This window comes from Delphinus delphis, chromosome 6 (assembly GCF_949987515.2).
Source record: "Delphinus delphis chromosome 6, mDelDel1.2, whole genome shotgun sequence".
In the NCBI taxonomy this organism is placed as follows: Eukaryota; Metazoa; Chordata; class Mammalia; order Artiodactyla; family Delphinidae; genus Delphinus; species Delphinus delphis.
In genome coordinates this window covers 4,065,951-4,086,112 of record NC_082688.1, presented here as the reverse complement: position 1 = coordinate 4,086,112, position 20,162 = coordinate 4,065,951, and the positions used below count along the sequence as shown (strand labels likewise).

Sequence of the window (20,162 nt, the reverse complement as noted above, 5' to 3'; positions counted from 1 at the left end):
GGAGCAAGCCCTCAGACTGGAAGAAAAGCCTGGGTTCTGAGTGATCGTGGAAGGAGACAGCGAAGGCTTCCGAGGCTTGAGGCTGACTCCAAGTTTCTACCCTCCTGCCTCGCCCTTACGGATGAAGCAAAGGCACAGAATCTGAGGGGGTTCAGGGGGCTCTCAGATGACAGTGAGAGTGACCAACAACTCCAGGGAGAAGGTGACAAGCAGTCCCCCTGAGGCAACAAGGTAGTTCAGGGGCAGAACCCGCCAGTGTGGGACGATAATTTAGCCTACTGAAGGGGAACAAGCTATCAGACCTTTTACGGCCATCGAAGGAAAAGGAAGTGCATCAGGGCTCCTTAACCTCTGGATTCTGTTTCGGCAGAGATGCACGCCGATGGGCTGCCCATTTTAGGGATGCCTTCTTTGCGATTTCTTAGGACCATACCGACTCTAGCGCTTGTAAAACTCCCAGGGCCCCAGAAGACACTCCACTCCAGGGGAGCCCTGCTGAGGCAGTGGATATCATTCCAGAAAATTCCTGAGTGGCTCTGTGTACGCAGAGACGGAGAAAAAGTGGGTCTCTGCCTCACACCTAACAACGAGACCCAGTGAAGAGCTGGTGGCAGGCGGATGCCAGGCCGTGCAGGTCACAGGCGATCAGTATGTAGATGCCATGACCAACCTGCTGCCCGGAAAGGTGCCCACAACGGGAAGGGGGACAGAGACAAGGCTTAGAGATGGCCGAGGTCTGAAAGCGATGCCCTGAGTCAGGATCCCCGAAGTGCCTGTCCAAGTGCCAGAGACCTTTATGGAAGTTCTGTCAGGAGCCAGGCCTGGACGTCACACAGCAGGTGGCGGTGTTGGGGAAGAGGTGCGGCAGCAGGACCCTGACAGCGCTGGTTGGAATCCCAGCCCGGCCCTCATCTAGCTGACGACCCTGCAGTCAGTAGCTTCCCCTAAGCTGAGATTCCTCACACGTCAGAAAGGGCCTCCACGTGGATGCAAGGGGTAGCGCGAAGGTAAAACGAAGGGTGCTTTATAGAATCTAATTCTCTGTGAAAACGTTAAGATGGAGAAATACAGGGTGCACATGGCAACAGTTCCGTGTTTCTGTAACTGCCGTGACTGTGTCCTGCAAACACGGAGACTGATAAGCTTGGGCAGAATCCCAGCTCCGAACCCTCTGGGCTTGCCCTGCTTGACACCATTATCGATGACTCCAATGACATTATGAGGCGTATTTATCACCTCTGCAGATGAGACGGAGCCTGCAGGGACAGCTAGCACGCTGGACGGCAGAGCACCCCAACGGGCCAGAGGGATGGGCTCGGCTAAAAGGTGACCCTGAACTGGGGGCCCACGCTCTTGCGCCAGAGAAGGCGGGTGGTCTGGCTCGTCACATGTGCACACAGGCAGGGGCTCAGCTGCCTGAGCCACAGGCTGACCCGAAGCCGAGGGTGGGAGAAGCCGCACAGCGTCGAGCCAGGAGGCCAGGGTGTGAGTCCTGGCCCCGCCCCGGGAGAGGGACAGCACGTGAGGACATGGGAGGACCAGAGGAGGAAACCCACGGCTCTGACCGGAGCCCAGCCGCGGCTGAGCCCCACGTGGGTGGCAGCGGTGGTCTCTGCTGTCACCACTGGCTGCAGTGATAGACGTGACTGCCCTGCTCTCTGGGTCGGCCGGGCTCTACTGCACGTTTGGGCAGTTGGAGGAGCCAGATTCTGACAAGAACCTGGGCGGAGAGAAAAGCCGCCCAGACGACGGGCTGGGACGTGGGGCGGCTGGAGGCGCCGGGGCGGAGCTGGCCCTCGGAGGGGAGGACCCCGGCACCATCCTGCAGAGGCTGTGGGACCTATTTTCTGAGCTTGGCCGAGGCGCTACTTCTCTCAGTGCCAGGCTGCTTACTCTCGAAAGGATTAAACGAACTAATGAATCAAAGCCCGTATCAGAGCGCCTGTCCTGAAGGCACCGGGAACACGCTGACGATAATTATCATTAACAATCCGGAAAGAGGAAAGGCAGAGGAGATGGGCAGCCGTCATCAGACACCGGACGCCTCGTCACGTGGACCCGGGGCTGCTTTGTCAATAGCAACACCTTGTATCCTTAGCTTTGTAAGTCACGCACATTCAGCATTTGAATCCGGAGACCAAAGGTGGAAAGTGAAAGTGGTCAATCTGGGCTCATTTCAGGAGCTCTAACTAGTGAGCTCTAACTCACTCCACCCTGGAGGTGGCGAGTCCCCCCTACCCCGCTGCTGGGAGCCCTGAAGCGGAGGTCTTACAACCAAGGAGTAATGTGACCGAAGGCACAAGGTTCCGGTGGGCAGGAGCGTTCGGGGAAGAGTCTATAAAACTTCCACTTTCTTTCTTTTTCTTTTTGGCCACACCGCGAAGCTTGTGGGATCTTAGTTCCCCGATCAGGGATTGAACCTGGAGCCTCGGCAGTGACAGCGCCAAGTCCTAACCGCTGGACCGCCAGGGAATTCCCGTGAAGCTTTCACTTTTTATTCACAGACTCAGAGAGAAGCGGGCAGGGGCAGAGGAATCAGCATTTACTGGACAACGACTCTAAGCCCCGGCCAGTGCCGCGTGTCCATCATCCCTCCCCACGCCCCACACGACCTGACAGGCCCTGCGGCAACGCGAAGCTGCTGCTGAGCGCCTGACTCCAAGCCCGGGCCTCTCCCACTGCACCCTCTGCCTCTAGACTCAGAAGGAAACTAGAGAAAAAGCCGGATCCACATCTTGCCCACAGTTGTCTGTTCTCAGAGGTCTGCCCCATGAGCAGAAAGGTGCTCGCACCCACTGCAGGGTTTGCCATTCTGACGGCTTCAAATCAAACCCTTCCATATGTGCACCAGAACGTCTTCTGCTTTAAGTCCATTTCTCCCATTACACAAAGAATTATCTGTTCACGGGCAAAAAACACCCTTAACAGAATTCATCTACTTGTTCCTTAGCCTAACACTAATCACAGAAACCAGAAGCTTCCAAACGGGTGCATGCAAGGGAGGAGACGAGTGCCAGGAATGTGGGCTCCCAAGTCTCTCAGACTCAGTGCCACATGACCGGGCATGTCCACCTTCTCACCAGTTACTGGGAACTCGGCCGTGGTCGAAGGGACCTGGTGAGGCTCAACGAGACAACGCGTGTGGATTCAGCACGGCCAGGGGCACACGTACTCCCTCAAGAGACATGCTGGCAGACAGCCAGATGCCGTCACTCCGGGATGTCGGCGCTCTCAAACCACACCCCTCTTCTGGACTACTTATTGGTTAAGACGTCACTCCACGTGTCAGCCTGCTGCTGGAACGTCACGACCAGAATGGAGAGAACATCTGGAAAAGACCTGAGGTCATTCCCTATGGGTCCTAACCAGACGGAAAGGCTCTGTGGCATAAGAGCAAGGAGTATGTGGAGGGGCTGGGATGTGAAGGAGCCCAAGGAACGTGGGGACAGGTGAGAGGAGGGGAGTCGTCGGCCTGAACTAAGCTGCGTGTAGCAAGCGGAGAGCTGGGGGACCGTCGTGCTCCTTCCTTCCTGATTTCTCGAATAGTCTGAACTAGAAGAGCCTGGAGCAAGGACAAGGCGTTGCAGAGTCGGGTCTCCCGCTGCGCAAGGCCTCGTGGGTCTGGCATCTGCCAACGCGTGCTGGGCCGGGCACATCTTCAGACTCCAGGGCCGGGAAGGCTCCAACGGGAATGTGCCGTCTCCAGCATCCTCCCGGGAGAGGCTGGCTGGGTTCCTGTTCTTTGTTGTCAGCCCTGACTGCCTGCCTGAAAGCACACGCCCCGTGGCTCCCGCTGTCTGCAGGTGACCCAGGTGTGGAGGCAGCGCAGGGTCACTGTGAAACCCCCCTGATTGCCTCATTAGCCGGGGGTGGGCACGGACCGGTGGCGGGGGTGTTTCACGAGGAGGCTGCTAATTGCACGGTGTCAGGCAGAACAAACAGTGGTAGAAGCAAGGACCAGATGTGAAGAGCCGCGTGTGCAGCGCTGGCGCCTGGCGGCGGGCAGGGAGCAACGTGGAGCTGCGCCGGGGGTGCTGAGGGCGGAGGGCCGGCCCTCCGAGGAGCCCTGCCCACGCAGCTCAACCCAGGGCTGTGTGTGCATGCAATGGGGGGACCTCAGTAATCACATCACCCCCAAGTGACCCCTCTGTGCCGGTGTTCTTCACCCAGAGAGACCCAGCCACCGTCCACAGCACTCGTCCTGCCCCTTGTCCCAGTCTGGACACTTCTTGTCGGTACAGATGTCCCAGAGAGGCAAGCCAGCGTGGGCTTCGAGGTCACCCACCTCATCACCCTTGACACAGAGGCCGGCAGAATACGGTCTCGGCTACAGTCCATACAGCTCACCCAGGCTCTAGGTGAAAATTCTCTCCCTTAACCCGAGCTCACCTTTAAAGCACGGGCCCTCCTGTGTTTTCATACGGCTCCCTAGCAGCCTGCGAGAGGAGATTCTGCTCCCCTGCCCCACGGGACACGCACACCTGTCCTCACAGTCACTGCCGGTGGTCCTAGCTGTTTCCCTCTGGTCTTCAGGCTGAGGTCGAGTGAACTGACCCTCTGTGGGCATCTGCCCTGGCCCTACCCAGGCTGGTGGAGACCCCGATCCCGAACCCACTCATCTCCACGTTCTGTGGGTTCCTCCACTGTGACGTCGGGGAAACAGGGCCCGAGGCTCAGTCCTTCTCGGGGACTATTTCATGCCAAGGGGAAAGTGACCCCATGCTTGTTCTCTCAGGACAGACTACGGAGTGGCCGGGGCGCTGTGAAAGGCAGGATTTGCTGTTTGCTGGGCTAACTAAACAATTAAGAGGCATTTACCTGGTTCCTGTCAGAACAACCCCTCTTTTCTCTTTCCCTTTATGCTCTTCCTCTCAGAATTACAGAAGACTTTCAGGTTCCGTTCATCGATTCAAAACTACTTCCTGAGCACCTATCGTGTGCCAGGTAGGTGCTGGGGATGCGATGAGGAAAACCAGACGGGGTTTCTACCCTGAGCTACACGGAGGGGAGAGACAGGAACCACACAGACAAACATCACAGACAGGTGTAGGGCTACTGTGATGGCGGTGAGGGGTGGGGTGGGGGGTGGAATGGGGGCATGCGGTGTCCACCCAGGCAGGTGTGCCAGAGGAGACTTCCTCGAAGAAGGGACGGAGGCCCAAAGACGAAGAGGGGTGAGGAGAGGCCCAGGCCCGCAGCATGCCGGGCAAAGGCTCCGGGAGAGAACGAGAAAGGAGGGGTGCCAGCTGAGGCCGTGGGGAGAGGGAAGAGGGGATGTGTCCTAATTATTAGAGTTAGGAGACATCACCGAAAGGCTGGAAGAAGCGGGGGCACGACGGGCAAGGGGAGCACCGGTCAGCGGGACCGGAAGGGCCGCAGGAGACCCGGCAGTGGACTGTTCTACAATGAAGTTGAGGGGATCCATGGGGACGGGGCGGGGAGGCTGAAGGGGGAGACCAGGAGGCCGGAGGGATCAGGGCAGGGATGAGCAGTGCAGGACGCTGCTCCAAGATCGGGTGCGGAGAGGAACCCCCATGTTTCCAAACGGGGCTTTGTCCAGCCTCTGACCTCACGTCTGGCCACTCTGTCTTCCTACAGAACGATGACTGGCTCAAGGAAACGGAGAGAATTTTCACGGTGGGCAAGATTCCAGGTTTGCCTTCAGCTAATTAAGTGATATTAGGGAGGCTGTAAAGGCCACATAACAATTGGCAGGCAAGATGCTTAATGATGAGAATACTGCTTTGCAGGGAGACGCAGCTGCAGCATCTTCACACTCGTCTTGGAGGGGACCAGCCCTGCGTTCTCAAGGTGGTTCCTGATAAGAAAACTTCGAGGTGCTGAAAGGTTGACGGTTAATGACAGGTTCACTCTCTCTGCTCCAGGGATGCTTCTAAGTGTGATGAAGGCCGGCGGGAAGAACCAGTGCTCCTGTCTTGGTCACCACCTCCGCAAGTGCTCCCGTGTTCGTGTCCCAGACACTGTGTCGATGCTTTGTACTCGCCACCTGGTTGGTCCCCAGACAACACTGTGAGGCTCCGCGCCACTATCTGAGAGGTGAGGGGACTGAGGAACAGAAACGGTAAGTGACCCAGCCCAGATGCCGTGTGGGTAAAACCCAGGCTCTTGTCAATTACTGCATGACACTCCCACAGTCAGCATTTAAGAAACAAGTGGAGGGGCAGGGAGATGGCTGATGCGGGTATGAACTTCTCAAACTAGAGTCTATTCAACACAGTAACCCTCACAAGTTATTTAATAATTACTGAAAAAGTGAGAGTGACAATCACAGAGAGGGACAGAGCAAAGGCCTTCAAAGATGAAAAACGGGAGAAAACTATAATTTGAAAAGATACAGGCACCCCTATGTTCACAGCAGCACTGTTCACATTAGCCAAGACATGGAAGCAACCTAAGTGTCCATCGACAGAGGAATGGATAAAGAAGACGCGGTATATATGTACACAATGGAATACTACTCAGCCATAAAAAATGAAATAATGTCATTTGCAGTCACATGGATGGATCTAGAGATGATCATACTAAGTAAGTCAGACAAAGACTAATATCACATAACACCACTTATCACTTATAGGTGGAATCTAAAAAAATGATACAAATGAGCTTATTTACAAAACAGAAATAGACTCATAGACATAGAAAACAAACTTACGGTTACCAAAGGGGATGGGGGGGTGGGTGGGAGATAAATTAAGAGTTTGGGATTAACATATATACACTACTATACAACAGGTAAACAGCAAGGTCCTACTGCAGAGCACAGGGAACTATACTCAGTATCTTTTAACAACCTATGATGGAAAAGAATCTGAAAAATATATAAATATATATGTATAACTGAGTCACTTTGCTGTACACCTGAAACTAACACAACATTGTAAATTAACTATACTTCAATGAAAAAAGAGAAACACAAATTTAAAAAAAAAAGGTGAAAAATGACCCTGAAGTGGAGGTCCACAAAATCTCTGATTTGAACTTCAATGATAAAGCATTTCACAGATGAGAAAAGTCTGGCAAGAATGACCTCCCTAAGGATGTTTCCTTATTTTAACAAGTACACTAAATGTAGAACTTTGGAAGTAACAGAGGTGAAGGACATGCTCTGTCCTGCTGGGTATGGTGGCTAGGATGAGAGCCCTGGCCCCCAGGGGACCAGCTCCGTCCCCTTCCACTACGGATCCCAGCCTGCTGAGCCCTGACCAAGCACACCCAGATCCAGTAAGTACTAAGGGATCAGACAGCCCTACTTTTTGATCAGATGAGAACTACCAGGTAACACTTAGCTGGGCTGGTTTGAGAAAATTTATACAAAGAAATCTACGCACTAAGAAGAACTTCAGAAAGACCCAGATGGTAGAAGTCAGTGGTGAGACCAGCCTTAGGGAGCTGCAAACTAAACAGTCTGGGGGAAGTGAACTTACAATTATAGCATATAATCCAAATGAGATAGGGTGGTTCAAACCCAACAGACTCGCCCTTTCACGTTGCCACCGTAACACTGAGACTTCAAGGCTCATTACTTTCTATATCCTTGAACCACTGACCACAGAGTGTCAAACGGATGAGGAAGTTGTCTGCTCACTGGTCCTGGACAGGTTCTACTCACATGTGTGACTGCCTAGACAGACAGACAGACACCCTGGCAAACAACACAGCTCTGCCCTCCCAGAGCAGACAGCGCCGGGTCTCAGCGACTCCTGGGAAGATGGAAATTTTGGAAGGTATGTTACCTTTGCTGCTCAGGGACTGCTGAATCTACCTAGCTGCAAAAGAAGAACTGCATTTCACGGGAGGAAAATGCTGTGTTCGTGACGGATGTTGCTAAGGGGCCATTCAAAATTCTACCAACAGCACCGACTCCCTGTGCACGTGGATATGGAGGTATCTGGGGTGGCGGGCTGTTCCGACAGGCTTGTGTGTCAGTGTCAGAAGAGTGCTCGTGACTCTGTGCTTCTGTGCGCAGGGCGAAGACACTTGCTGTTCCCCTTCAGAACTGAGGACTCAAAAAGGAGACAGAGAGAGACCTGCTGATTAAGACCTTATTTGGGGACATTAACTCTTTTTTTCCTTTTTCTGAAAAGTGGTCCAGTGAAGGAATAAAGGCATATAGACGAGATAAAAGTTCCCTCTGTCACTGCACAGAAATGCCCAGTAGTCTCCAAGCCTAACCTGCCCTGGCCTCATCCGCTAACACCCGGGTGAACTCCTTGCTTGGGGATGGCAGGCGAGACAGGATTTTGCTTACGGTCTCATCAATTTGGTTTGCAGATATCAGAGGTTTGCACATAACGTAACTATTCTAGCAGTGAACACCATAAATGGAATATGCAGAATAATTCGGAGAAATTAGTGCTATCATTTTACCCACCCACACAAAACCCAAGGAACCCCTTCTCTTCCTTGACAGATGGATTTCAGAAGAGACGCCTCATCTCAGGACAATCATTGTGGCCACAGCGTAACTCTCCACACTTGTGTGGGGTTTAATGGACTTTTCTTTCCTGTTCCTTAAAAAGCGGCGACTGGCACTGGCTCGAGCCCCGACTGAGGTGCAGAGAATATGTCAAGTTTCTCTGCCGCTTCCCCGACCACAGTGATACGGTCCATGTGCAGATTAGCTGCAAAGCCATTCTTCCTCAGGAGTGACAAGATCTCCCCCAGTAAAGAAGGTACTTACTGTATCCTTGAGTGCCCGTCTGCATTAACAAGGCAGGGGTGGGGCGGGAGGGTGTAAGGAGTGTGGGGAGAAATGCCTTCAAAAGAAGGGCATAACAACGGAAAAAGTCGCTGTAACAGAGTGGTGACATGGCAAGAACAGACAGCGGCACTGTCACGGGCGGGGTAATCGTGTGACACACTGCTGTCACTCACCACCCGGCTCCCCGCCGCGCCAGCCAGACATCAAAGGCTGCCCCATACCATCTTACATGCTCTTTATCAGCTAATCAGCCCATTCTTCCCTAAATAAAGCCCGGCTAAATCCCCTGCTCACAGGGGTATCGTAGCCCTGGTGCCCATCTGCCAGCGCGGGTCAGCTGAAGCGGGAGGCGGCGGCTTGCTCTCTCCCTGGCGGCTTCGCAAGGTAAGGACAATGCTGGCTCCGAGTCCCCTGCTACTCCCAGCGCCTCGAGCCTCCCGCTCTGCCTTCCCTGGGCAAGGGCTGGGCACACCCAGTCTGAAGAGCTGCTATTAACGCTTGCAAAGGTAGATCAGCTGCTGACAGTAAAATACTGGGGTCACGTTTACTAGCAGGAAGAGGAATAAACAAAATACGTGTTTCTTACCAGTGATCACGTGGCAGATGGATTCCCACCTCCTTCACGTGTCGGCGTTTTAGAGACGGTGGGACAGGATGGCCAGGCTTCCAGACCACTAGGAGGTCATTCCAGACCTGACTGCGAGCCTCATAGTTTTGTCACATACTTAAAACCAGTTACTATGTACAGATGTCAGCTACCCCAAACCCAAAGGAAGGAACCTAACTCTGGTGCACGGCAGTCCCAAATCTGGAGTGGAGCTGAGGCACCTTCTCCCTCAGGGAGGACCTGGCTCGAGCAGAGGGGTCTCTGGCCGCAGCCCTGCCCAGGACAGGTAGAGTGTGGCAGCAGGCAACGCTCTGCACCTCAAAACGTCCTGGAAGAAACCAGAGCCGGACGTGTCTCAGTCTTGTCCGGGCATCGGAGAAGAGCGTGCGGGGAAATGCCTGCCTCACAGAATTACTGGAGTGTTGTCCTATATGAGGGGGATTACTATAAGAAAAAAGACGAAGCATCTTAAAAATTCCAAAATGGGGGCTTCCCTGGTGACGCAGTGGTTGAGAGTCCGCCTGTCGATGCAGGGGACACGGGTTTGTGCCCAGGTCCGGGAAGATCCCACGTGCCGCGGAGTGGCTGGGCCCGTGAGCCATGGCCGCTGAGCCTGCGTGTCCGGAGCCTGTGCTCCGCAACGGGAGAGGCCACAACAGTGAGAGGCCCGCGTACAGCAAAAACAAAACAAAACAAAACAAAACAACAATGATCTGCCCCAAACTCCCCATACAAGCAGCTCCTGGCATCTAAGAAACTCTAGCTCCCGCGAAGGGCTGGGCTGGTACTAAAAGAACACCGTGTGTGGTGTTTTTTGGCTGCACCACCATGTGGTTTGCAGGATCTTAGCTCCCTGACCAGGGACTGAACCCAGGGCCATGGCAGTGAAAGGGCCGAGTCCTAACCACTGGACTGCCAGGAAATTCCCATGAATACCCTGTCTTTGAGGAGAGAAAGAAGACCTTTTACAACTGCATTTCGTTGAGAGAAATCATCTCAGGACCTCTTGAAATAGTGAAGATGGATTCGGAGCCCAGTGCCCAACCTGCAGGGCAACACTTCTCACTCCGACTCTGGACCGTTCCTAATGTGTTCTTTTTTTGGGGGGGGGGGGAGCAGGGGGCGGAGGGAGAAGAGTCCACTGCACTTGCCCTACACGTGCTCAGTGCTGGAGGTGCATGCCAGCACCAAGCAGAGCGGCACACGGCGCTGGGAGCCCCAGGCCCGGCCCCCATGCCCAGCCAGCCTGCAGGAGCCCTGCGGCCGCAGCAGAGTTTCATGGAACTCACCACCATCTTCCTTCAAGTCCCCAGAGCTTTCCAGGGTGGACCACAGCACACCTGGAGCTCTGAGTGTGAAAAGCCCCAGAGTTACTCTATCCGTGGGCAGTCTTGCTGTTCCAATAATCCCCACTACTCTGGACCCAACAGGAGTTGGGTCAGGACCCAGCATCGAATTTCTGCAAGTGCCTTAAACGCATTCAGATTAGGTATTTTTCCAGCTGTTCCAAGCACTCATCATACTGAGAGAAGGGCAGATACTGGCGATAATTTACCACAAAAATGCAAGTTGGCACACAGCAGCCCCCCACACCATCTCATGGCTGCCAATCTGAACAGAGGACAAATTCAGCCCACCCTACCTTTTCAGGTTTGCTTTCTTCTTCTTTGTGGCCAAGGCACTGAGATTTTTAGGGGCATCTCTTAGCCCAAAGCTCTTAGCCACATGCCCGAGGTGGAGTGATCGGATGTGGAAGATGTGCTTCAGCTCCCGGGGGTAGGTCGCGTAGGCCCGGATGAAGGACTGCAGGGCTGAAAGACAGTGAGCGGGCGAGAGGCGGTCAGGACGGGTCTCAGCTGCCCCGGCCTAAGGGCTGCCCTGCGCAGCTCACCCTGCCGGGCCACGATGCACACACAACCAGGATAGCACAACAAACATCAACAACCTAAAGCTGTACTTGTGTATTTTTCTTAATTTCTAAAAATAAGTAAGTCTACCAGCCACAATGAGTAAACCCAATAAAATTTCACATTTTACTGCGTAGCCTGTAATAAACCTAGAGGGGAGGGTCCTGTTTTCTTCTTCATTATAGTCTCGGGGCCTAGCACAGTACCTGGCACACAGCAGGTTTCTGTTGTATAAATGAATGAATGAGAGAATGAGTGAAGAAACTAAGACAGGATCAATGTATACCATTTTCTTATGAAAAATGAAATCATCAGACCTTTATATTGGGAACATTTTTCCCTAATTGAATTATTATTTTCTCAAGTAGTTAATACATGCAAATGTCACAACATTTAAAAGGCTCACAAGGCTTTATTACGATTGTCCTTATGTTTATTATTACTATACATTATCGCTACTGTAAACACTGTCTCCGCCCGGAGGGCCACCTCTAGCTGCCCATCTGGAGGAATCACTGACACCAGTTCTCCATATACTCATGGGATTTTAAAACCGAATTCGTGCAAACGCATCCGGAATCGATCGATACGGGGTTTCTTACCCTTTCAAAGAATGTGTAAAAAAAGGAAACAAAAACAGAATTGTAAAGAGAAAGAAAATTACTGAATTTCTAAAATAGCCCACAGACCAGTTCATCTGTTGAGGACTGTCAGCGGTTTAGAGCTGTTCATCAGACAGTCTATCGTGAAAGTTTCAGTCCTATTTTAAAGTTAAGAAAGAGGCCCCTGTTCTCAACCTGGCACTGGTCAGAGGCAGTTCCCAGGAGGGTGGCACTCTGGCTACCCCCTAATTGGGCACTCCTTTTTTAAAAAATTTATTTTTATATTTATTTATTTAATTAATTTTTGGGCCACGCCACGCGGCATGTGGGATCTTAGTTCACGAGCAGGGATCGAACCCGCACGCCTGCACTGGAAGCGCAGAGTCTTAACCACTGGACCGCCAGGGAAGTCCCCGGGCACCCCTTTGAGGAATCATTTTCCTATACCTTGTTCCCCTTAAATGTCTCTGGATAACAGTGACGGTCCAGTGTCTGCCCTGTTCTCACTCCAACAGGACGGGGGGGGACTCTTGGGACTGCTCCCCACCCCCACTGACTTTACTTCCCCCGGAGCCCCGCCCCGCACTGCTTCTGATGGAAGCAGGCACTAAACACCAGCGTCTCTCGCCCTCGCTTGTTGAGCCACTGGACTGGCAAGTTTGCCCACAGCTTAAACGTAATATCCCAGCAGCACCTGGAGACTGGCGTTTATGAACAGTAATAAAAAGTGTCATTTTAGCAGATCAGCTCCTGGAAGGATCCTGGGAACCCATCAAAGCTCTATTTACCGAGCAAAGTGAACTCCTTTTCCCAATCGATGAGAAATAATAACCAAGGCAACCCCACTGTACCCCTCGCTTAAATCTGTGCTTACTCCCCTTTTTAATAACTGGGGACGAGGTTTTTCAAGGAAAATCTTTAACATTTCAAATGGCCCGTGCTGTTTGGAGAGTTCTGACACATATTCAAGTCCTCAGAGGCGAAAGCTCTACAACTATCATGACCCTGGAGACGCCAGCCTCTTCTCCACCTCCCTCTCTTTCCCAACCCCCGACGTTTACTCTAGACAGAAAGAGCAGACTGGAACCACGCCGCGCCAAAGCAGAGTCTGCCCCTCTAAAGCCTCGTTTGCCCCGACGCTGGCCCAGGCCTCCTCACGCACCTCACTCTTGTGCTTGAGCAGACTGGCGGATCAGAGGATTCCTCTTCTCTGCACCAATCCTGAGAGCTGAGGCTGGAGAGCCTCTGTCCTGGGAGAGCTAGGTGCTCAACGAACAGCTTTACGGGGATAGTGAGTTTGCCAAGAAATGGCAGAAGGGTTCCCTCCCTCGACAACTGGTCAGGCAGCATCTCTCACTGACTGTTTGCACTAAGCCTCCTCGTCCTCAAGGCTCCTGTCTCGCTGGGGACAGCGACAGTTGGTCGTCCTCACATACATGCACACACTCCCAGGTTTGGCTAATTCAGAGAAGCAGGAACCTCAGATGGAGCGCAGCTGTCTGCAGGACCTTCCAAGGGGCAGGAAGTGGCCCTGCTGGCAGCACCGGGAACGTGTGGAAGGAAGACGGCTGTGGGCCCGAGGCGAGCGGGAAGGCGAGAAGTCCTGAAAGGAGACGTTTATTTGGGAAGACGGATGATGCTCTAGCCAATCAGAGCAGGCAGTGGCACGCCACCAAGTCCCATTTCAGAGCCAGAGGATGACAGAATTAGGGGAAATCGATTTCAAAATACCTTCCAAGGACATTTCGTCCTTTTGAGCAATAAAACCAAATGTACTCTCGGACATCTGATCAGGAACAGCGGCATCGTGCAGATGAGGCTTTGGGTCAAGGAGGCAGAAAGGAGCAGAACTGCAGCCTGGAAGGTGCAGCTCATCCTCGCCCCTCCCGACCCCACCCCCGCCCGAGAAGAGCACGCGTCTGTACAGAGAAGGCGCGTTGCACGTTCCTACCCGGCACATCAACAGTGACGACCACCCAAAGAAAGGGCGAAAGGAGGCTGCTTGCTTGCCCCGCTAATTCTCCTAAAGACAAAGCATTTGGCCAAGGAGCCAACCTCCCTCCGATCACACTGAGGGGAGAGGGATGATTTCAGTAGTTTGCATTTTCTTGACCTCGAGAAGCATCCCTTCAGAGCCAGGCACAACCCCTACACGTGCAGCCCTTGCTCTTCAGGGAAGAGCGGCTCGAACCGCAGGGGAAGTGGCGCTGTGCAGGTAAAGGACTCCGCTTTCTGAAATTTTCGTTCAGGACCCTGGAGTTCAAACTTAGGTTACCACAATTTTTACCACCTGAAGCTCTAGCTACAAGATGCAAGACATGAGGGGAGAAAGGGGTAACTGCTTCTGGAAACTGACCACGATAAAGTTCAGGTCATTAGCAACGACTGGGTCAGAAAATGCAAAAGGAAAACAAATGCATACTTGGCCCAGTTTCCAACTAGGTTTCTGCCGTGAAGGCAAAACCCAGCTGCTTTGTTAATTATTCATGAGGTGGGTTCTGAAATGGCATAAAAGGGAAGCAAGTCAGTAGTGGGGAATTTGCATATGCAGATTGGAATGCAAAAGACAGTATCAACTCCTGGGGTGTGGCAGTTATGTGTGTATTTCCCCCAAACCTCCAGAACTCAATCCTAAGTAAGAGGAGAGAGAAGAATAGGGGAGAACCTAATGTCTGCTGTGGGGTGACCGAGATCTTCTATGGGCAGTTTCCTTAAAAGACGATACATTTATTTCCTCCTTGGTACATAAACATTGGGGACTGGCCCCACTCCAACATCCTTTAAAAAGAAGGCAAGTAACTCTGCTTCTTGGTATAAAGTTCAATGGTAACGATAACGAGAGAAAACACAAAACCGCATTCTCTAAGGACTACTGACTGTAAGTTTTACTCTGAGGACCCAGTCACACTGAAATCGTTGCAGGCTCGCTAGAATACCCAGATGACCTCTGACACTGACGTCATAACGATGGTGTTCTTCCCCTTCACTGCAACTCTGCTATTAACCCTGAAATCCTGCTGCAAACACTTGATTGTGCATCGTACAGAAAGCTGACGTTGCCTAACTTTCCACAAATGACCAAACTCTAAAGTTCCACTGAGATAAACGTTCTATTCCTCCTGACAGAATGTTCCAGTACATCTTTAAAGGCAGGTTCTCAGGAGGAGCCTTAGGAGTTGCTGAATTCACTTTAGGGAAACGCTAGGACAGGGTATTAGCAGAAACCAGACGGGAATACGCACTGATTTTTATCAGCAGTTATGGGGCAACTACTGGGACGTCATCTCTCATCTCGGGTGGTTCTGATTAAGGACTGCCTAACTAAGGACTGCCTTTATGATGTGCTAAGGTACGTAACAGGCACTTGCAAATACTTGCTAACTTAGTTCCGTCATCTATTTCCAGATGACCGTAACCACCCGGTAGCCAGTCTCCCAGCCTTCACCCGTGCCCGCAGTTTGTTCTCACTCAGCAGCAAGTGACCTTTTCAGACCTGTCAGACCACATCTCTGCCCCAAGCCCTCCAATGGTTCCCCTTCCACTCGCGGTAACCGGGTCCCCTGGATGGCCTCCACGCCCTTCCTCTGCCACCCCTCCCCTCCTTCCAGCCACACTGCTGTCCAGGAGTTCCCGTGCACTCTGACCCCCACGCCCCAACCTGCCTGGACGCCCTCTGTCGGAGCCACGGGGCGGCCCCTCGTGAGGTTTCTGCTCAAGCATCGACCCTCAGGACAGGGCTCACTCTGCCCTCACCCCTTCATCTCCCTCACTTGCTCTGTTCTCTCCATCGTTCTCATCACCTTTCCCTAGACTATCTAATTTATACGGAATTTACTAATTGTGTTTACTACGTTCATCTTCTGCTCCCCCACTAGAATGTTCTAAAGGTGACAGTTTTTGTCTGTTCTGACCCCTGGTGTACCCCAAGCACCTGGAACGGCGCCCAATTCAATAAATATTTGTTAAAGGAAAGCTGTTTCGTGTTTTTTTTTAAAGATTCAATTCATAAAAAGAAGAAAGGATTCTATAGTGTTTATCTATTGGCAAGCCAGCCTGGCATTCTTCTCAAAATAGCAGGTAACTATCGAAAAGAACTCTGGATCCCCCAACGTGGGGGTAAGTCACTAGCCAAGACACACACGTTCCAGCATGAAGGACACGCAGCTGTTCTAAGCTCCCTTCTCCCGTGCTCTGTTCCGCACTCAAAGGGAACTGCTGAGTCCACCCTTAATGCTTGGTGATCCCAGGGGCCAACTTGTCCTATAAGGCACTGAACATTAAATTAGTACCTAGCTCTTCTGTAAATTCCCCAGGAACTGGGTTCATGGCCTACGGTCCTTCCTCAGCACTGTTCTTCTCATTTTCCTTTGTACTTTCAAATAGGAACTGCTTTGGTCTAATGATTCCAGCCCTTGCCTTCATCTCTAATTTCCATCTCTACAACTATTCCTGCTGACGTGTCATATCTCTTCTATCTGGTTTTCTAAGAAAGAGAAAAATGGATCCCGGAGATCCAAGTTGCTAGGTCAAAGCTCTAGTCCTGACGTAAGCCAAGATAAAGCCTCATTTGTGCAAAACACGGGGAAGGATGAAATTAACATTTAATATCACTCTAAAGCCTTCCGTGCCTGCTTCCTAACCCTGCAGAATCAGGGAGATTGAAGGCTTCTGCTGGTGAGCAAAGACGCCTGGTTGGCCTCTCAACCTGTCTGGGGGGGCGTGCGGGTGGAGGTGGGGACGATGCCCTGCAGGGTTATCCATCCACAATCACCTAAGAAATCGACCAACCTTTCTTGGCCCCGGAGACCGTCCTCTCGCTGGAGTGCACGTAATCTTCAAACACCGTCTGCAAGACCGTGGCTCGCTCTCGGATTTCCTGGGGGCCAACGGAGCGGCGTTTCTGGGAGGGTGACGGAAGGATTAAAGGAGAGACAGTCAGAGTCAGGAATAATGAAGCAGTTTATAACAGATTTAATAACAGTAAAATCACACAGTAACCACAGAGGGGCCAACAAGGGTAATCCTTTCAATATTACTAGGGAAAAAAAGGGAGCGATGAAGACGCTAAAGTCAAGTGAAGATGAGGGTGGGTGGCTTGGTGAGGGAGCAGACCACGTCTCTTCTTTATTTACTTATTTACTTTCCTTCCTGGCCTCTTATGACTCATGTTCAAAATCAAAGTCTACTGGAGACACTTCGGAATTTTCCAAGTCCAATTCCGGCCTTTAGAACATCACTGGACACAAGCAGTTTTTAAAGGCGTCTTGTATGGCCCGCTTAGGCCTTCAGTCTCCTCCCCTGCCTTATACTCATTGGTGGAAGCCTGCCCGTTCCTGTCTAAGAGCATCCCACAGTCACCTGACCACAGGTGAGTCTGTCCTTGAATCGTAGAGCATATGCTTCCTCTTTCCTAGGAGGTTCAGACTCTGAGTGTTTCAGATTCACTCTTTCAGCCCAGACCTCTGTGCTGAGTTCCCAGGAACCCACTGAGGAGTGGGCTGCTCCAGCAAACCACATTCAAGACGATGGCACGGATCGTTGCAGCCAACAGTCCCTCTGTAAGAACTCACATCTGTCTGCTTCAAAGACCTTACAGATGGAAAATATTAGGAAAATAGAAACTTCTTTTCTTTTCAGCCTTTAGCAACCCCAGAGAAAAGATTTCCTCTCTTTATATCCCCCTAAAGACAAGTGGCTTTTGTTTCCTGCATCTTAACACGAATGTTTTCTGTTGAACGCGAAACCAAGATCCGAAAGAACCCGATCTGGCTAGCGTGCCTCCCCAGAGATGTTGATTCTTTGGATGGTGGCAATTAAGCTCTACCCACACTCACCCCCCAGTGTGGGTCTCACCAGCGTGAGACCCGGCTCATGCTGCTTTTAACTCCTGTAGAGGACAGGGTGCAAGCCCCTGGGTCTGGCTGACCGACCCTAACCCCGTCACCCGGGTCTTTTTCACATTTAAAGCTGCCGCAGAAAGAATAAAGGGAGGAGAAGGAAAAGTCTCCCTCTTCCGAGAGACATTCGTCTCTGTGTTAATAGAGACTTCACAACCTGAAAATGTTTTCAGTTTAGTCAAATCATTCCTGCTACCTGTTTGGTTGATGACAGTCTATCTGATTTCACGGTACATGGTCCCCCTAAGGGTTTTATCCACTCAAATGTCAAGAGAAAAAGTCACTCGGGAGCTGTGTTACGAAAGTGGACATTTGCTGTTGTCATTAACAAGGTTTTTTTTTTACCCTCTTGACTGATGTGAAATGCAAACTTTTTTTTTTGCTGCCCTCTTTTCGTTAAGCCACCTCAGCAGCGAAACTGTCACCTTCCTTGCGTTTTTTTTTTTTTTTTTTTAATATGAATGTGAAATTAGCAAGGATGCCCTTTCCCCTGGCGGACAGAATCCTCTGTTATTAAAAAGTAAAGCACTTTAATAATGAAAACTTTTTCCTCTTTTTCCTGTGTTTTAACTGTTTAAAATTAATGAGAAGGGCAGAATGGTTGTCAAAGCGATATTGAAAGCCGGGCAGCCAGGACCGAATAAGCACAAAAATCCCTCTAGAGTGTTAAATAAACAGAGCTGCAGCCCTCTCGAATCCCTCTGTTGGTTATTGTATACATTCTGTAACAGCTCTCAGAATAGATCTGAGAGCCAGGGAGGCAGAGAGGTTTCAGAATTCCAATAAAGGCCTCAAATTAAAGACAGCCTGGTGCGAATTCCAGGAGAAAATTAAAGAGACCTCAAGCTTAAGTGACAGGTGACTTGCTTCTGTGTCACAACCGTCAGGGGATTTAGTGATAATATGGCAATATATTACAAAGGGCTTTTCTTATTTCCCCCTTTAGGTTTCAAAATGAGGTATCTTTTCTTCCCAACCCCCAAAAAAAAAAAAATTACATATACACATACATATAATGTGAGTGTGTATACTAGTGAAATATGTAGAAAAATCGCGATAAAACTAGGTTCACATGTTTGAAATGATGAGGTCACTTTAGTAGAATATAAGAAAAAGTTAATGGCAGAAAACATAATATACTTAGGAGAAAGAAGGTCTTACCCCGTCACTTCCAGAAATACTTTATTTTAAAATTGCCCCTCTTGAGAATGAGTAGTTTTCAGCTGTCTTCTTGGGAGGACAGTCTGAATTTAAACTGAAGACACAGGGAGCAGAGTCATGCAGTGCTGGCTCAGCCCCAGACAGGTGAATGCTCCCATAACGAGAGGGGGTCAGAGCCCGGAGGGCACACCCCGCAGCACCAGGGCGGGGCGGTGGGGGGGGGGTCTCCCGCCCTCAAAGACGCAGGCTTAGTCCTGCTTCATGAAGCAACTTGCAACTAGCAGACTGTGGGTCGTCTAGAAAAATAACATCTCCAAAGGTCTAGACGCACTCAATACCCTTTTTCTGTAAAGACCCCACTGATCTCGGAGAGAAGAGACAACCCACAAAAACCAGGCTACGGGCTTGTGATCTTATCTGAGTCTCTCACACGCCAGTGAGCTTTTTGTTAGGATGAGTTTGCAGGCGTATTTCACAGGACAAAAAAACTTTTAGGAAAAACTCGTTTGGGTCTGTGTTTATGCTGTGAAGACGAAAACTCATGCCTATCAGGAGGCAGCAGACGAGTCTAACAGCTGGGCTGGGTTAGTTTTGTTGTACAGTTTTAGGGGGCAGCAGTTGGGCGGGGCGGCGGGGGGTGGTTATTTGAAGCATGTGTCTTGAAATCGCCAACTTCTAAGGCATTTTTAAACTAAATGGAAGGATTTTGTTTTAATCATTTTATTGCCAAGCTGAGTTTTACCCCCACAGTCCCTAGAACCTTCTGAGCGCTTCCCAGTCAAGTTGAAAGATCAAATTTATTCTCTTTGTAGGTGGCTGAACATTCGCGCACCCAGACGTAGCTATATATATTTTATATACCTAAATATGAAATATACATTTTACAGATGCTTCACTCGCTTGCGTTCTGTTCGCAGAAGCCCCAAAATGTACATGCCAACGGACATTGACAATGGCCTTCAACCAAGCTGGGTGAAGACGGGCATTATGATGAGGCGTCTGGCTCGGTGTGTAGAAGGCCCAGCTACTGAGCCCACATTCATCTGTCCGGCACCGGCCTGTGTGCCAGAGAGAACTGCCCACATTGAGGATACCAATTAAGACGTACTGTATTTAAAACAGAATTAAGGGACTTCTCTGGTGGCGCAGTGATTAAGAACCCGCCTGCCAATGCAGGGGACACGGGTTCGAGCCCTGGTCCGGGAAGATCCCACATGCCGCAGAGCAACTAAGCCCGTGCGCCACAGCTACTGAGCCTGTGCTCTA

At 51.1% G+C, this 20,162-nt stretch overlaps 1 protein-coding gene across 1 annotated transcript in view; it reads right to left on the bottom strand.

Moving 5' to 3' along the window:
• The window catches only part of DDX31 (DEAD-box helicase 31), a 73,493-nt gene that overhangs the window by 5,809 nt on the left and 47,522 nt on the right, over positions 1–20,162 (bottom strand). The window contains 2 exon segments of the mRNA XM_060013895.1: positions 10,972–11,140; positions 16,627–16,738. Coding sequence (XP_059869878.1) covers positions 10,972–11,140; positions 16,627–16,738 — 281 coding nt within the window.